The sequence below is a fragment of the Drosophila ananassae genome, chromosome 2L (assembly GCF_017639315.1).
Source record: "Drosophila ananassae strain 14024-0371.13 chromosome 2L, ASM1763931v2, whole genome shotgun sequence".
NCBI classification, from domain to species: Eukaryota; Metazoa; Arthropoda; class Insecta; order Diptera; family Drosophilidae; genus Drosophila; species Drosophila ananassae.
The window spans coordinates 20256081-20271168 of NC_057927.1; the positions used below are offsets into that span (position 1 = coordinate 20256081).

General features: G+C 39.8%; 2 protein-coding genes and 1 non-coding gene across 3 annotated transcripts; all 3 read left to right on the plus strand.

Annotated features, from left to right (window-relative positions):
- Window positions 1-5625: 5625 nt before the first annotated feature.
- On the plus strand, window positions 5626-8561 carry LOC6501522 (probable low-specificity L-threonine aldolase 2). Its single transcript, XM_001955383.3, has 6 exons — window positions 5626-5728; window positions 6093-6303; window positions 7302-7376; window positions 7450-7858; window positions 7942-8078; window positions 8140-8561. The coding sequence occupies exons 2-6, from the start codon at window positions 6096-6098 to the stop codon at window positions 8457-8459; spliced, it is 1149 nt and encodes a 382-aa protein (XP_001955419.1). The 5' UTR covers window positions 5626-5728; window positions 6093-6095; the 3' UTR covers window positions 8460-8561.
- A 1078-nt stretch (window positions 8562-9639) lies between these two features.
- Trnal-caa lies at window positions 9640-9762 on the plus strand. The gene is made up of 2 exons: window positions 9640-9677; window positions 9718-9762. It is a non-coding gene; the product is annotated as a tRNA-Leu (tRNA).
- Window positions 9763-11845: 2083 nt separating this feature from the next.
- Window positions 11846-15062, plus strand: LOC6501523 (nose resistant to fluoxetine protein 6). Its single transcript, XM_001955384.4, has 9 exons — window positions 11846-12084; window positions 12143-12509; window positions 13079-13152; window positions 13211-13413; window positions 13475-13587; window positions 13653-13866; window positions 13923-14104; window positions 14163-14634; window positions 14694-15062. Exons 1-9 carry the CDS (start codon window positions 11880-11882, stop codon window positions 14898-14900), a joined length of 2037 nt encoding a protein of 678 aa, XP_001955420.3. The 5' UTR covers window positions 11846-11879; the 3' UTR covers window positions 14901-15062.
- Window positions 15063-15088: the final 26 nt, after the last annotated feature.

A 15088-nucleotide genomic window follows, 5' to 3' on the forward strand; every position in this document is an offset into this window, starting at 1 on the left:
ACTTTTAAGTACTCGGACAAGTTTACTTGACACCCAGGGCTGTTCTAACTGATCAATTAGTCCTGATATGGTGTCGTAGAAGCTATCGAAGGATTCGTTTGGTTTCTGTTTAGTCATTCTAATTATTTCCTCTATGTCATCGTCATCTCTACTGTGTCTGAATTGAAGTCGTAAGGCTGCACAAAAATCCTCCCAAGAGATTTCACCGTACGCCTTATGGTACCGCCAATAAAACTCGTTGGCTTTCCCTTCGAATAGAACACTGCAGTTTCTACACAAAACGGTAAAGTTTCCGTCCAGCATTTGCCTTGTGAGGGCTTCGACCCTATAAATAAAATTGTCAACAGACATACTTTCTCCAGAAAATTTAATTTTCCAACCATTGAGAATGTGAACCACTTTATCTGGCCGCGTTAGTAATTCAGATGCAACCGTGCGTTGGGAAGCAGGAGAGCGTGGAGTTTCGACTCTATCAAAAACGCTTGGCACCTGATCTTGGAGCTGGGGCTGAGCTGGGCTTGGTGTGAGCGTCACTCGATTCACACTTTCCGAGAAAGCATTCTGTATTAATTCAGACATCTTCTCAGAGAGAGTGGCTAACATCCTCCGCTCCATGGCTAACAAAGTGACTGCGTTGGCTGTGACAATACTTGAATTCGTATTATTATTGCTAGAACTTCGTATTGAAGTAGAAGGTCCCTCATCTAATGGATTATTAACCGGCTGAGTAGCTTTAGATCTACTTCGAGTTTCTCGAGCTACTTTTTCGGCAGTTTTAGAGGCTGTGGCTCTACATGCCGATTCGCAAACTGGACACTTCTCACTGTTCTTCCAATGAGCTTCAATACATTCTCTGTGGAATTCGTGCTGACATGTTGTTGTATATGCGTTTGCTGAACTAATGTCAACTTGACATATAGAACACAAAGAATTTGAGGCACTTCCGACTCTCCTATTCGGCGATCGATCTAACCCCATCATACTCAAATAATTCTCAAAAAATGTGACACACGAAAAATATCTCAATATAATAAAGAAAAATTATAACTCAATAAAATTTATATAAACTGAACCCTTAGCTTGTTGTTCTCGTCCCCAACGATATTGTCATTCTCTTTTCTTACATTTCTCAAAAGGTGTATGGAGTTTGGAAGAAAATTCGTTCAAATTGACTTAAACTTATTCGAAAGATAATCCTTTCTTTCTACGTAAATTTTGGACGGTGTACTCCTACACTCGTATTCCAGTGTAAACAAGTTTTCCTTCCAGTAGTTAGAATTTAGATTCAGAAGTTACGAAGATGGGATACGACACTTCTCGCAAGTTGTGCCAGTATTTTCCTCTTTGTTCATCGATAACTTCCTTCATAGAATAGTTCGAGTAGCTCAGTGATTGGTTTTTGCCGATCGCGGACAGAAAATCAACCGAAGTTTTGATTTTTTTAATCTGTTTTCCTGCGACTGAAAACTCCAGTCACTTCTGCTTGAGGTAGGAAATTTCCGCTTTATGGTCTAATTCCGGTCAGCTTTGAATACTGATATTCTTTCGGCATGAATTCCAGGAATTCGAACACAATCGAAAATTTAGAAAGGTGAAATTTTGAAGTAACGAAGAAATGAAAGAGTTTCTGAAATTATGTCCTTCGCGAGTCTTAATGAACTTGAATTTATTCACTAAGGCCACAACGATTGGGCGCCACTTTTTCTTAATTAATAATAAATAATTATCTGTAACGTGTAACGGTAGTAGTGATCAATCCGGGATTCTGCACTTGCGGGGCACGCTTTACTTTTCCGGCTCTGACTCGTCGGCTTGGGGGGTGGTGGTCTTGCTCCGTACAGAATCCCACGCCTACTACACATTATTATTAATTAGAAATCGAATTTAGCGTGCTGCGACAAAAAAAAAATACTCAAACAGGAAACCTGTGAAAATAGCTAGAGAGCTAAACGATAACCGGAAGAACAGAAGGACAATTTCAGAGAAACCAGAAGAAAGGGAAAGAGAAAGAGGAGAGAAAATAAAAAAAAAATTGCGATACACTGCTGAAATGTGTACGCTTCATGCCCTACCCAACCTACGATCCTCTCCGCTCGAGCATGGCTCTGAGGATCCCTTCATATCCTAGGATCTGAGAAACAACAGCATGGTTCAGTTATAAGTTTAGTTATTCATTATATTATTATTTCTTCAAACGTTATAAAAGGTAATAATTAAAAGATACATGTTTTGTTTTGTGCGATAGAAAATTATACCCAAAGATTAATATCAAATATTGTAAAATGTAGAAAAAATAGTAATCATAACAATAAATTAAAACTAAATATAAAGGAATATTTAAAAAAAAAATGTATTAATGTTAGAAGATATAAAAAATGTTAAAGTAACGGCTTAATTAATAAAAAAAAAAATAAACAAAAAATTTAAATTCCTATCCCAAACGTGGCAATAACTTGGCGGCAATATTCGGAAAAATAAATTTAATTTCTATTGTTATTTGACGTTATTCACTTAATATTTAAAGGAAAAAAAAATTTTTTTTTTTAAGCCTTTATAAAAATTCTCAAACATTTTTTTTTCCAGTGTATTTCAAAATTTTCTTTTATCTAAAAATATTTTTTTTTGTTTTCATACGCATCTGATAAGCTATAAATATTTTTATTTTCACTAATATTAAATTAAATAAAATTCATCCAAAATTTCTCTCAGTGTAGCCAAAGCTCGCTGACTAAAAGATAAGCTCGCTGTAAATATAACCGTTCTTTGATTCTTCTTTTTTTTTCCATCTTTCTATTTCGCAAAATTCGTTTTAGTGAGAATGTAACTTACACCAACAACAAAAAAAAATGATAATTTCATGCAGTTAATTTTTTTGTGTTGTAAAAAGTAAATATAAATTAAGAAAACAAACTCACTTGCATTTCCATGACGAAAGATCGATCTCCCGCGCTGGCGTGCTGAAAAACGGAATTTTGGGGGGGGCTTTTCCCATAATTTTCGGGAAATTCGGAGACGCAAATAATTAAAATTTTTTTTTGTAACACATCAGAGCTTTTCTTTCAGTGCTTCTTGCTCTTTCAAACCAAACTCAGCAACCAAAACAAAAATAAAAAAAGAAAAAAATCAAAAAAAAATAAAAATAAAAATAGAAATTAACAATTTAAATTTCGAGGAGCCTTTCTAATTTCTCTTTGCCGCACGTTTTCACATTTTAACTTTATTTATATAAATTTTCCCATTTTTTTTAAACTTATTATTTATTTATAACATTTTTAACTATTTATTTTTTTTTTAACATTTTCTTTTAGGTTTTCGTTTTCACCTTCGCATTTAGTTCTTTTATAATATTTATTTTTTTTTTTTAGCACTGTTTTAGCTTAATTATACTTTAAGGTTTATTCATTAGAATTCTCACTTCAGTGTTTTTTAGTGTATTTCACTTAAGAAAATTTTGGTATAACCAAAAAAATAAATTTTTAATTTTTGTTTCTGCACATTTTCGTTCACGTTTTTTTTGTTTTTTTGTAGCTCGCAAGCATTAATCTTTATTATTTAATATTTTTCATTATAGTTTTTTTTTTGTCTTATATTTTTCTCAGTGTGCACGAGGTTTTGGGGATTTTAGGTTAAATTCACGTTTTCACTCCCACTAGGCTTTTTCGCCCACTGTCACAACTAAAACTGCTGGCCCACGGAGTTGCCGATCCCTCGATGGGATGAATAAGGCGCTCCGCGGGACACTTGATGATCGCTGGGCCGGCTCAGGGCTTGCTTCACCTGGATGCCGGGCCGATGGATGAGGCACGTGGAGGGGGATTTTCCTGAGTAAGGCCAGTACTCCTGAGGGTTCCTATCTTTCTTCCTTCCTTGGATGGGTTGGCAGATTAGGCAGGTTTATCTGGGTAATCTGAAGAAATAACCCAAAAAAAATTTTTAACCCCTCTGTGAGTAAACACCCACATGACAAGGCAAGAAAACTTACGTGCACAGGTCTTTCTGCTATGGAGGTTGAATCGAAAAGAATCTAAGCTCCCAGAGCGGAAATCTATGTCGATCCAACCTTACGCCATCATAGGTAAATAGAGCTTTTCAGTGCATACCTGCATACAGCTGATAAGAAGCTGCATCTCGGATGGCAACTCTTAGTTTACCTAATCGGTAATCTACGCTTACGATCTTTGGCGCCAAATATAAAACCATTTGAATTTTTCTTTGGCTTCAGTCGCCAGTACAGCTTTGCATGCACATACCAAAAACCAAAACAACAAAGTGGAGAAAGCAGAAGAAAGCCCGCTACTCAGCAAAGAGCCAAGGCCGAAAATGAATTAAGTCTAATGTTTATATTTTCACGTACTTTTTTTGCTGGCCCAGTTGGAAGAGCTGACCGAGAGAGGTCGGCCTGGCCATGATTGGCATTGAAAATTGAGTACCTCCCACACACAGCAGCACCCCCGAAATCATACCAAGTACTTTCAAACACATACAGTGGGTGCCAAAAGTAAACGAAGACATATTGTGCAAACAAATCGGGACGAGAAAGTAAAAACTAAAGTAAAACAAGAACGAAACTTCTTCAAAAGACTATAAAACATAAACAACAAGAACTAAAACTAAAATGAAAACTAAAACTAAAACTAAAAATTTTATCTATTTTCTAAATATTTATTTATAATTTTTTCATACTTTTTACAACTTTTAAGTGCATACAGTTTTCCCGTATGCAGCATATCCTTCACCCCAACCCCGTCCCATACGCCCAAAAAGAAAGCCCCTCCTCAAGAAAAAGTTGTTGCAAGTTTAGTTTGTAAGTTAACCTTACTCTATGATCGATAACAGGCGTAGCTTTATCCGATTCCAGGACGCATTTCCCCACTTTCTCCAGTGGGCAGTGCGTCGATTGATTCGTCTCTTTAGTTAGTCCAATTAGTTCCAACGAAAATCATGTACTTTATTTCACCATTTCGCATGAAATCAAGCGAATGAATAACTAATGTTAAAAATGAAAGAAACAAAACTAATTATTACTATTATTGAAGACCTAGATAAGTTAAATTTGTTTTTATTATTGTAACGTTTTCGATTGTACCTTGTATATGGTTGAGAGTGAGCAGGAACCTGCTTAGTTTGTTAATTGGCCGAGAGATGTGTGCGGAAGCAACTAAATTGTGTTAGAATTAGTAAAATTTTAGTGGAATTTTCTGATGTAATTAATAAAAAAAAAGTACCAAAGAAATAACTTAGAATTTTATTAATATTTAGAGGTAAACAATTTAAAAAGTAAGTATTCAATATTATTTTAGAAATATATTTTTTAAAATCTAATATTTCAAGTGAAAAAGAAAGGTATCGGGTATCATACAATCGCTTGACCCAACCAGATCTTTCCTTCTTAGTTTTTCTTATTATATAACTTAGTTTTCATTCGTATTTTAAGTTACTTAATTATTCAAATATTCAAAATGTTCTTTTTCTGTATCCCCCCCTGAAGAGAACGCATTTATTTCTGGTTTTCTGATAATAAACATTATTCTCTTCAAATCGATCACTGCTCTATGGGGAACCGTTCTCTCAAGCACTTTACACATTCTCTTCTCAGACATTTCGCATTGCTGGAGGTAGAAATAAATAAAAGTTTAGCAGCTCTTGGGGGCCAGTTTCCTGATAGCAACGACCCGAGCACGTTGTCTCATTTGTGTTGTTTAGCCGCTTTATCAATTTAATTGTCCAAGTAAGTGCGGCTATTGAATTTTTCCATTTGAATCTGTGGTTTTTTGTTTGGTCAATTGAATTGAACTTAATAACATAATTGAAATGAAGTGTAGAGATCGAATGTCAAGTGTGTTTTTAAAGTGTCGATTATATAATCTTGCCACATTCCAATATCCATGTGTCTTGCCTTAAGAGCCGAGCTGCTTCTATGGTCTGACCACCACATTAGGCCTATTGAAATGCCAGTGCAACTGACATGTCTCTCTATATAAATGAGTGCTCGATTCAATTGGCCACTGACCGTAAACAAGGCAAATCAACATGGCCCGCCTTATGCTAATACCCAAGCTAATCAACTTGCAACCCACACTACCCACCCACAGAACATGTCCCACTCCGTTGTTGACCTCCGCTCGGACACTGTTAGTCAGCCCACGGCCCAGATGCGGGCCCGGATGGCCACTGCCGTGGTCGGGGATGATGTATACGGCGAGGATCCCACCGTCAACGAACTGGAGACGCGGACAGCGTCTATTTTCGGCAAGGAGGCCGGCGTCTTTGTGCCCAGCGGCACCATGGGAAATCTACTAGCAAGTGAGTGGCAAGATACAGGGTAGGCGCATAAATAAACCTGGCTCTGGGCAGCACATTTTCGGTGGGTAGAAGTTGATTTTGAGCTGCCCGACTGCCAGGCTGCCAGTCTGGGCGGGGGAATCGCTTATGTTTATTAGTTTAAAGTGAGGCCAGTCTCAGATTACAAAAGGCAAGGTGGAAAGGTGAGCCAACAGAAAAATAAAGGAGAGTCGCCTTGAAACAAGAAAGCAGGGCTCATATCATGCATCAGGTACATTATCGTAAAGGCTAAGGGCGCCCATAAACATAACATTAATTTTTATAGACTTTAATATTAGACGTGGACGTGTTCTGGGGGCATTCAATGTCGAGCAGAGAAAGGACTAAGGATAGCCCGAGGAGCAGGCGGTATGAAGGCAAAAGCTAAAGGAGCAGCCAGCACCTTCGGGCATCGCAATCTCAAGTAATTTATGCATTCGTTCAAATTAATATTTCTAATGGAATTTGAAGTTTGGATTTCATTCAGAAGAGAAAGTGCACTTATACTGACGATGGTGCTAATTTTTCACGAGGGTTCCTCATTGAAATGCGGCAATGAAAAATAAAATGAGTGAGCCTGATAATGCTTGATGCAAGATTAATGAATAATAAGAAAAAATGGGAATGTGATTATCGTACTGTCAGATTAATTCACTTTGAACGGAAGATTTTCGAGTACACTTACATTACACAAAAAATAAGATCATTAATCAAATTTTGCGGTCGAGTTTAGTGGACTTTTGCTGAACGGCTTATCTTAACAAGTACTAGAACACTTCAGACTCAATCAAAACCAAATTAAATTTTTTTAAATTGGCCATCTGTCAGAGATTTATGGCAGCTTTTTTGGGGATTCAAGTTCAACTTTAATTCGTTTATATAGAAGATGAATTGTAGCTTCCAGGGGTGTGTAAATTTGGCGGTTAGATCCTTGATTTTCCCTCTAAAGTCTCAAGAGCTTTCTCTCGTAATCCCCACAGTCATGGTTCACTGCCACCGTCGCGGCACAGAGGCGCTCGTCGGCGATTTATCGCACATCTTTCTCTACGAGCAAGGTGAGAACAGCAAATAGCAAACAACTAACCGCACATTCGTCGCTGACTGGGAGGCTTCATTAATCACCTTTAGGTGGAGCCTCGCACCTGGCCGGCGTCCAATTAGCCACGCTGAAGAACGCCCAGGACGGTACTTTCAGTCTGGAGGAGCTGCGTCGCCGGATCCGGCACGAGGACCAACACGAGCCCATCACCTCGATGGTGGTGGTGGAGAACACCCACAATATATGCGGTGGCAAGGTGGTGCCGCTGGCCTTCCTGGATGAGCTGGCTGCCCTGGTGCGCAAGCCGGGCGTGGGCACCGGTTCCGCCCGCATCGCCCTCCACATGGACGGGGCGAGAGTGTTCAACGCGGCTGCCGCCCTAGGCGTCAGCGTGGAGCGCATCTGTCGGGACTTTGACTCCGTTTCTATTTGCTTCAGTAAGGGCTTATCGGCCCCGGTGGGATCAGTATTGGTTGGCTCCAAGGAATTCATTGCAGAGTGAGTTTGGGACCCCGGAGTGGTCATTAGGTTTTTATTTTCTCTTCTACACTCTAAAACATTCGCTGTCTCTCCTCACACAGAGCTCGTCGCTTGCGCAAGGCCTTAGGTGGCGGCATGCGTCAGGTGGGTATCCTGGCGGTGGCTGGACTGGTGGCTTTGGACGAGGTGGTTCCATTGCTGGGAAAAGATCACGAACGCACCAAGAAAATCGCCAAAGGCATGTAAAAGACCACCTAATTATCATGTACAGCCTCCATCATTGTTAATTTTTCCCACAGCCATTTTTGAAATTCAAAGCCCCAACATTACCGTGGAATTGGACACAGTGCAGAGCAACATATTGCTGGTGGAGATCACCCAGCCAAAGCTGGAGGCCAGTGAGTTTGCCTCTCGCCTGGGAACCGTGGAGCCAGAGGAGTTGGCCGCAGGAGTGACTGACAAAAATGGAAGTGGAATCGTGGTAAAGGCTTCTGCTCGAGATTGGGCCTTTGCCCGGCTGGTGCTTTACAACCAAATTGATGACGAGAAGGTGGAGTTGGCCATCCGGAAGCTGAAGTACGTTATTGGACAGTACGATAAACGCTGGCCCCGGGCCTAAAGCGAGACAGTTCTCCTTTGAATATTAGTATAAAAACAAACACAATTAGATTTCGAGTTATTTTTGTCGATTAATTAAAGAGGACGAGGAAGAAAACGAAAAGTTTAAATTTGTATTATTGCCCCTTGAGTGGTTCCGAGCTGCGTTTACATTCACGCATGACCGGTCACTGTTCCATCATTGAGGCTCCAGGGATCTCCCGACTCCTGTCCACTGGCTTCAGTTCCCCATTCCACGGGCCATCTAATTTTCCCTTGTGTGTCTGCATGAGTGCTCGGCTGAATGAAATAATAAAATTATTTTTAAAATATTATTGTCAATCCGGCGATGTGCTCATCGATTTAAAAGCCTGCGCGCATCTTTAGTCCTCGCTGTCGGACATTTGTGATTTATAAGCAAACTTATCGCTGGCGAATGCGGAATGCGCTCACGATGATTACGTTATGGCCGGACCGAAGGACCTTGGTCCTTTCCGTACAATGGATTATAGAGCCGGAGCTCTTTTCGGGCTGAGTGAATGGCATCAATAAGAGGCGGGATTTCCGAACGAAGGCTCTCCCTTTTGTCCCTGCCGCCCCGAGAGCGGCATTGAAATGTTATATTTTATAAATTATGCTCCGCCAAATGAAACGAAATTCAATTAGAGAAATTGCTGAAGCATTTGATAAATTGAAATTGAATTGACTCGGCCAAAGTTGCTCTTTGTCTGCTTGCCTGCCGGCCTGTCATGGAGGAGCCGGGCCGTCGGTTGTCCTTCACAGATCCTGGACCGGATTAATGTATAACGAAAGTGGGAAAGTTTTGGGATTTTTTATCGACTCGGGGCTGCACTTTATTTGCCGTTAAATTAAACTTTTGCCTGAAAGTATGCAGTGCGGCCATTAAAGTGCCACTTCCTCCACAGCCCCCCACCAAAAGCACACACGCGAGCTTTGCGATAGCTAGAGCCAAAAGAGTGGGGCCCATCTATAAATAGCTGCCAGACATGCGACGCCGGACGGGTGTGAAAATGTGTGTTTGCGGTATTGCTTTTTCCCCCAGCGCTCCATCATCATTATCATCGTCATCATTGCAGTGGCAAAAGTTAACAATCCACCCCCGTGTTGTTTTTCCACCCCGATTTCATTCCGATCTGTGGCTGTAGCTTATGAGCACGCTTTGGCGCCTCCGTTCGCAACATGTCAGGATGGCCGAGCGGTCTAAGGCGCCAGACTCAAGGCAAAATGTCTTGCCCTTCGCAGAAGGGTTTGTGCGAGCGTTCTGGTCCTCTCTGAGGGCGTGGGTTCGAATCCCACTTCTGACAAATATTTTTTTTATTTTTATTTATTTTATCTTTATTATACTACAAAATTATATTCTCTATGGAAGTACAAACTTATTTTGAGGGCTTTGCAAAATCTAGATACACAATTGAATCCAATCATTCTATTAAAAAGTAACATTTATTCATGTTATTCAATTAAATTTTTCCATGTTAGATTTATTAAGAGTGAATTTATTTATCTAATATTGATTTTTTTTTCAAAATTCACGCATTTATTAATTCAATTCATAATCCAATTTATTTCCCAAACTAAATGTAATAATGTGTTAAATTTCACTTTCATTTTTCTCTACGTAATGCCATTTTTAGACTTTTTATTAGCTGTTTTTGTTGTATGTGCTACTTAAATAATTTGTAGTAAACGCTCTTGACATGACCTTCTTGTACAATAAACATTTAATAGCATTTGATGCCAATTACGGTAATTACATGAACCAATCGAGGTTCGGACAGATGCACAGCTTGTAGTGCATTCAATTATGTGGCAAGCGCTCTTTTCGCAACCATTTAAACCAATGAATTCCTCCTAATGAACTATTTAAGCGCACCTTTCTGGCCAACCGTGTGTGCGATTTAGTTAAAGTTGAAGTAATTTAATTATGCATTTACACGGGCAACATGTTCAATTAACTAAAGCCCGTGTTGCGTTGGCGTTCGTATTAATTTCGGGGGGATTTTCAATTCAAAGTCGCCTCCTAATGGGCATTAGCATGTTTATTATCGCCCCGAACGGCACCAACTTTATTGGCCACGCCGCTTTATGGCACGTGCCGCGTCTGCCACGACAGGAGAAATTCTGGAGGCAGACGCCAAATGGGTTTCATATACGGATATATGATGAATAGCGCAGCTCCTTGGCCCAATAAAATATGATGGAAAAACGCCATTCCCTCATTATGCCATCGCGGGATTGGCGTGTTACATTCTTCCCGCCACGACGGGGCCCGTCCAGCTGAAATGACAATCTGTCATGGAATAAAGTCGTAAACCCCAAGCCCAGGGAGCTGGCTGGGATTGTTCCTGGCTCTGTACTTGGTTCTTTTGGGTGCTGCTCCTCTGCATAAATTGAAATTTGCATGAGGAGGGCAGTGGTATGATAATTCCCAGTCGATAACTGCCCTGAAGTCCGATCCAAACTTCATTTATGGCACTTTGAACTCTTTTTTGATTGAATGTTTCGTTGGGATTCGTTTGTTTGTCTGATGGTTTTTCGGGTGCTCTAATTTAATTAATTGCATGCGCCTAACTAAAGTCAAACAATTTCCGTATTTAATCAACGAGAAAGCAAACGAATGACTCAGACTCAAAGGCCAAACCGAAAGCAAAGGCGAAAGAAGAGTCAGCCATAAAGGATACAGGATACGATAGATACGGATACGGGGTTTTGGGGGCGCTGTAAGTCATGCGAACTCATTTCGAAAATTAAGCAAATGTGCTTAAGCGTATCTGTGTGTGTGTTTTGGTTTGCGATTGTGTGTGTGTGGCAAATATGGCTGTTTGTGTGTTTGATTTTCCCTCCTTTTTTGGCGTTTGTATGTGTGAAGTGTGTTTTGGAGGCGTGGTCGGGTAAGCATAACGTGATTGCTGCCAATTTCATAAAGCAGCAAATTGATGATGAGCTAATGCTTTGAAAATTATTGGAAAAAAATATTTAATAGGTTTACGTCGTATTCAAGCAACGAACAAAAAGCTCAAAGTACGAGGGAATAAGGAACGTGAAGTGGAAGGAATTTCTATTGAAGTCCTGGAAGGTTATTAGCCTTGGTTCCTGGTCTTACCTACATGCTCTGTTTACTTCTTTTAAACCAAACCAAAATGTAATGGGGAAAAAACTCAACATGGGTTCTCTGATATTCCCTTGAATAAAAATCCAAAAAAGGAAAATCCAAAGCTGAATTTTATTTCAAACTCCCCTTTTATCTGTAGAGTGCTTCCATGTTCCATATATTTTTGGACATACCCATAAAGGTTTTTCCCACAAAGCGATAGGCGTTAGGTATACCCCCTGATAACGCTTATCGCCAGATTTGGAGAAGAGTGTCTCGTATAAAAGCATTCGTTAACTGGGCCGGCAAATCAAAACAAATAGTAGCACCATGGTCAACAGAATAACCGTTTTCCTGGTCGTTGGCCTGACTATGATTGGAGCATCTGAGACAAGCCTAGTGAATCAAAGACTAAAATTATTCGATTATGATCAAATTGATTTTACCGCCATTACAACGGATGACGAACAGTGCAGTGCTGACATGAAGGTTATTGTGGAGGCTTTAAAAACCAGAAGTACCTGGGCTCTGAAAAGTGAGAAGTGAAGTGTTAGAATAAAAAAAACATAATCATTTAAATTTGAATTCTTTAGTGATCGATTCATGGGGATCCTTTCCCTCCGGCGTTTTGTACGGCACATTCTATGATCTGGGCAATTTTGATGAGTGCCTGAAAGTTCACCATGAGATTAGTAGCTCCCAAACGATCCTAGGAAAGTACTGCTTTATGGGGATTCCCATCAAGGATGTCACTGAAATCGAAGCGCTTCAATCCATGCAAATAAAGATAGCCACATGTTTTCCCGCCTCATGCTCGGGTCCTCAAATGGAATCGTTTGCTAAGCAGTTACATCAAATACTCTTTAATATTACCGAGAGTAATATTACTTTAAACATTGATGAATCCGGGTGCCAAACGGGCGAGTCTGATCCATGGGATGGTCTAACTATCTTTACAGTGTAAGTACACAGAATTACTTTTTCAATATATAATCTACCCTAAGATACGGCCTTTGGGTGGATGCCATATGGATGTCATCCCCATGCTTTTTTCAAATTTCGAAGGCGACACTACAGATATTTTAACAAAAAATCTCAAAAATATTTTGTTTCCATATTTTAATGCAAATTGGTGGAGAATCGATCTGCGATTCGTTTAAGGTATTCCGCTCAAGAATCCAATAAAGATTGGCTAAGATATGCTTTTTGCAGTGGGCCATAATTTCATCCCCATGCATTTGCCACATTTTGAAGGGGACACACAGTAAAATTTAACAAAATAACGAAAAAATATTTTATATTTTGATTTTGATGCTGGTTGGTACAAAATCGATCTGTGAGTGCAAAGGTATTGCACTCAAGAATCGGATAAATATTAACTAAGATATGCAGATATTCCCTTTGAAGGGAAAAAGGCCATCTTTAATTTCAGTACGCTTTTTCCGCATTTTGAAGGGTAACCTTCCTTTTAAATATAAGAAAGCAATAACTTTCGATTAACTACATACTTTTAAGTTTTTTAATTACAGTGCATTTTTGTCGTTGCTTACTCTGATTGTTGTTATCAGCACATTGTATGACTATTTTCTGTGTAACGATCAAAGTAAGTGCTAAATAGAGATTTCAAATGAGTGTTCACAAGCTCATAAGTTTGATTTCAGAAAAGCTTCCTCTATTAGTCAAGATTGTCTCGGCTCGGGCGAACTCTCGATCCCTTTTCCGCGTTTCGGACACCAGCACAAATCCGAATGTAATTGACTGTCTTCATGGCATTCGCTGCTTGTCACTTATCTGGGTGGTTTATCTCCACGAGCACATGTATTGCTTGATATCCCCCAATATTAATTTTACCTATGCGATTTCGGTAAGCAGCTGGCACAGCTAATCATCCATGTTTCGAAATGATTATTTTATTTCTCTTTTAGTGGCTGGAAAAACCCATGGGGAGCTTTTTCCAGCATGGTTACTTCTCAGTGGATACCTTTTTGTTTATCGGGGGCTTGCTTGTGTCAATGACTGCCTTGCGGACTATGGAAAAGTAAGTTTGAGTAAAGGAAACTCTCAACATAAATAACATACAAGTACTTATTTTGTATGGTAAAGGACCAAGGGGAAACTGAATGTTCCGATGATGTATTTACATCGCGTCATTCGTATCTGGCCTGTCCTGGCCCTGGCTATACTCATATACGTAAAGATGATGCCTTTAGTGAGTGGAGGACCACTTTTCAAGAGTGGCTTTCATGGCAAAGAGGCTTGCATAAATGGCTGGTATTGGGACCTGATTTTTATACAAAATTATGCTACGCAGGATGTGGTAAGTACATTTTTAATGTTTGCTGTCGGTTTGTGCTCACAACTTCTCCATTTTAGTGTCTGGATCAGTCCTGGTATCTCGCTGTTGATATGCAACTCTATGTTTTATCCCCCATTTTGCTAATCGCTCTCTATAAATGGGGCAAGAAAGCAGCCTTCGGAATCATTGTTCTTGTGGCGCTCCTACTGTGCTGCCTGTTTGCCACTCAAATGGTTAATAATTATACAGTGTATAACAAGTCAGTTATTGATTTAAAGTGATATGCTGGTATAAACTTATATGAATGTATTTTATAGGCTTACAGGTGATGATCCTGAGGCTAATCAAAAGTTGTATCTAGCCACCCACACGCATTGTGCTCCTTGGCTCATTGGATTCCTGTTTGGCTACTTTTTGCACTCAAACCGTGGTAAAAAGTTTGAGCTAAGCTGGAGAATGGTTTTGTTGGGCTGGATCCTATGCTTGGCCATGATCTTTACATCGATCTTCGCCCTATATCCTGCTGGCAAGAGCGGTGCCCCTCCTCTGTCTACAGTAGCAGAGTCCCTTTACTACACCCTTTCGCGCTTGGGCTGGCCTCTGGCTGTGGGCTGGGTGGTTTTTGCCTGCATCCAAGGATACGGAAGCTTAGCCAACAGTTTTCTGTCCTCGCCTTTATGGCAGCCCCTCTCAAGGCTCTCGTATTCGGTCTACATCTGGCACATGTTCATCCAGGAGGTTAACAGCAGGAATGTACGGACAAGTACCTACTTCTCGGGATACACTGTGGTAAGATACATATAATAATGAATTTTGATTGCAAAAGATTTCAACTTTCTTATCTATAGATGAAAAATTTCTGGTCAGACTTTGGCATAAGCTTGGTTATGTCCTATGCATTATTTCTTATAATTGAGGCTCCAGTCGGTGGACTAGATGCCCTCTGGAGACCTCGTACAAACACGAAGCCCAATCAGCCAATATTGACATCAGTGGAGACACAAAACCCCCCAACTGAAGGAAATAAAATCGAAAAACTCGAACTTACTACATAGCAATAATTTTCCACAACTGATAAATCAGATTACTTTTAAAGAATTTTAGAAAATGTTTGTAAGATAAGGAATAATTAAAAAGTGTTATGACTCATATTTTGTAAACTATACTTCATTGAATAAAATTGACGTTGAGCGTTGTTAGCTCTCAAGTGTGGTTCTACCCAGAAATCGTTTTTTGATTATCA

Bases quoted from the DNA above. Each gene is read 5' to 3' on its own strand.
- LOC6501522 (XM_001955383.3), top strand. From the start codon at position 6,096: ATGTCCCACTCCGTTGTTGACCTCCGCTCGGACACTGTTAGTCAGCCC. The intron at 6,304-7,301 runs GTGAGTGGCAAG...TAATCCCCACAG, and splicing joins CATGGGAAATCTACTAGCAA to TCATGGTTCACTGCCACCGT. The intron at 8,079-8,139 runs GCATGTAAAAGA...TTTTTCCCACAG, and splicing joins CACCAAGAAAATCGCCAAAG to CCATTTTTGAAATTCAAAGC.
- LOC6501523 (XM_001955384.4), top strand. From the start codon at position 11,880: ATGGTCAACAGAATAACCGTTTTCCTGGTCGTTGGCCTGACTATGATT. The intron at 12,085-12,142 runs GTGAGAAGTGAA...TGAATTCTTTAG, and splicing joins AAGTACCTGGGCTCTGAAAA to TGATCGATTCATGGGGATCC. The intron at 12,510-13,078 runs GTAAGTACACAG...TTTTAATTACAG, and splicing joins GGTCTAACTATCTTTACAGT to TGCATTTTTGTCGTTGCTTA.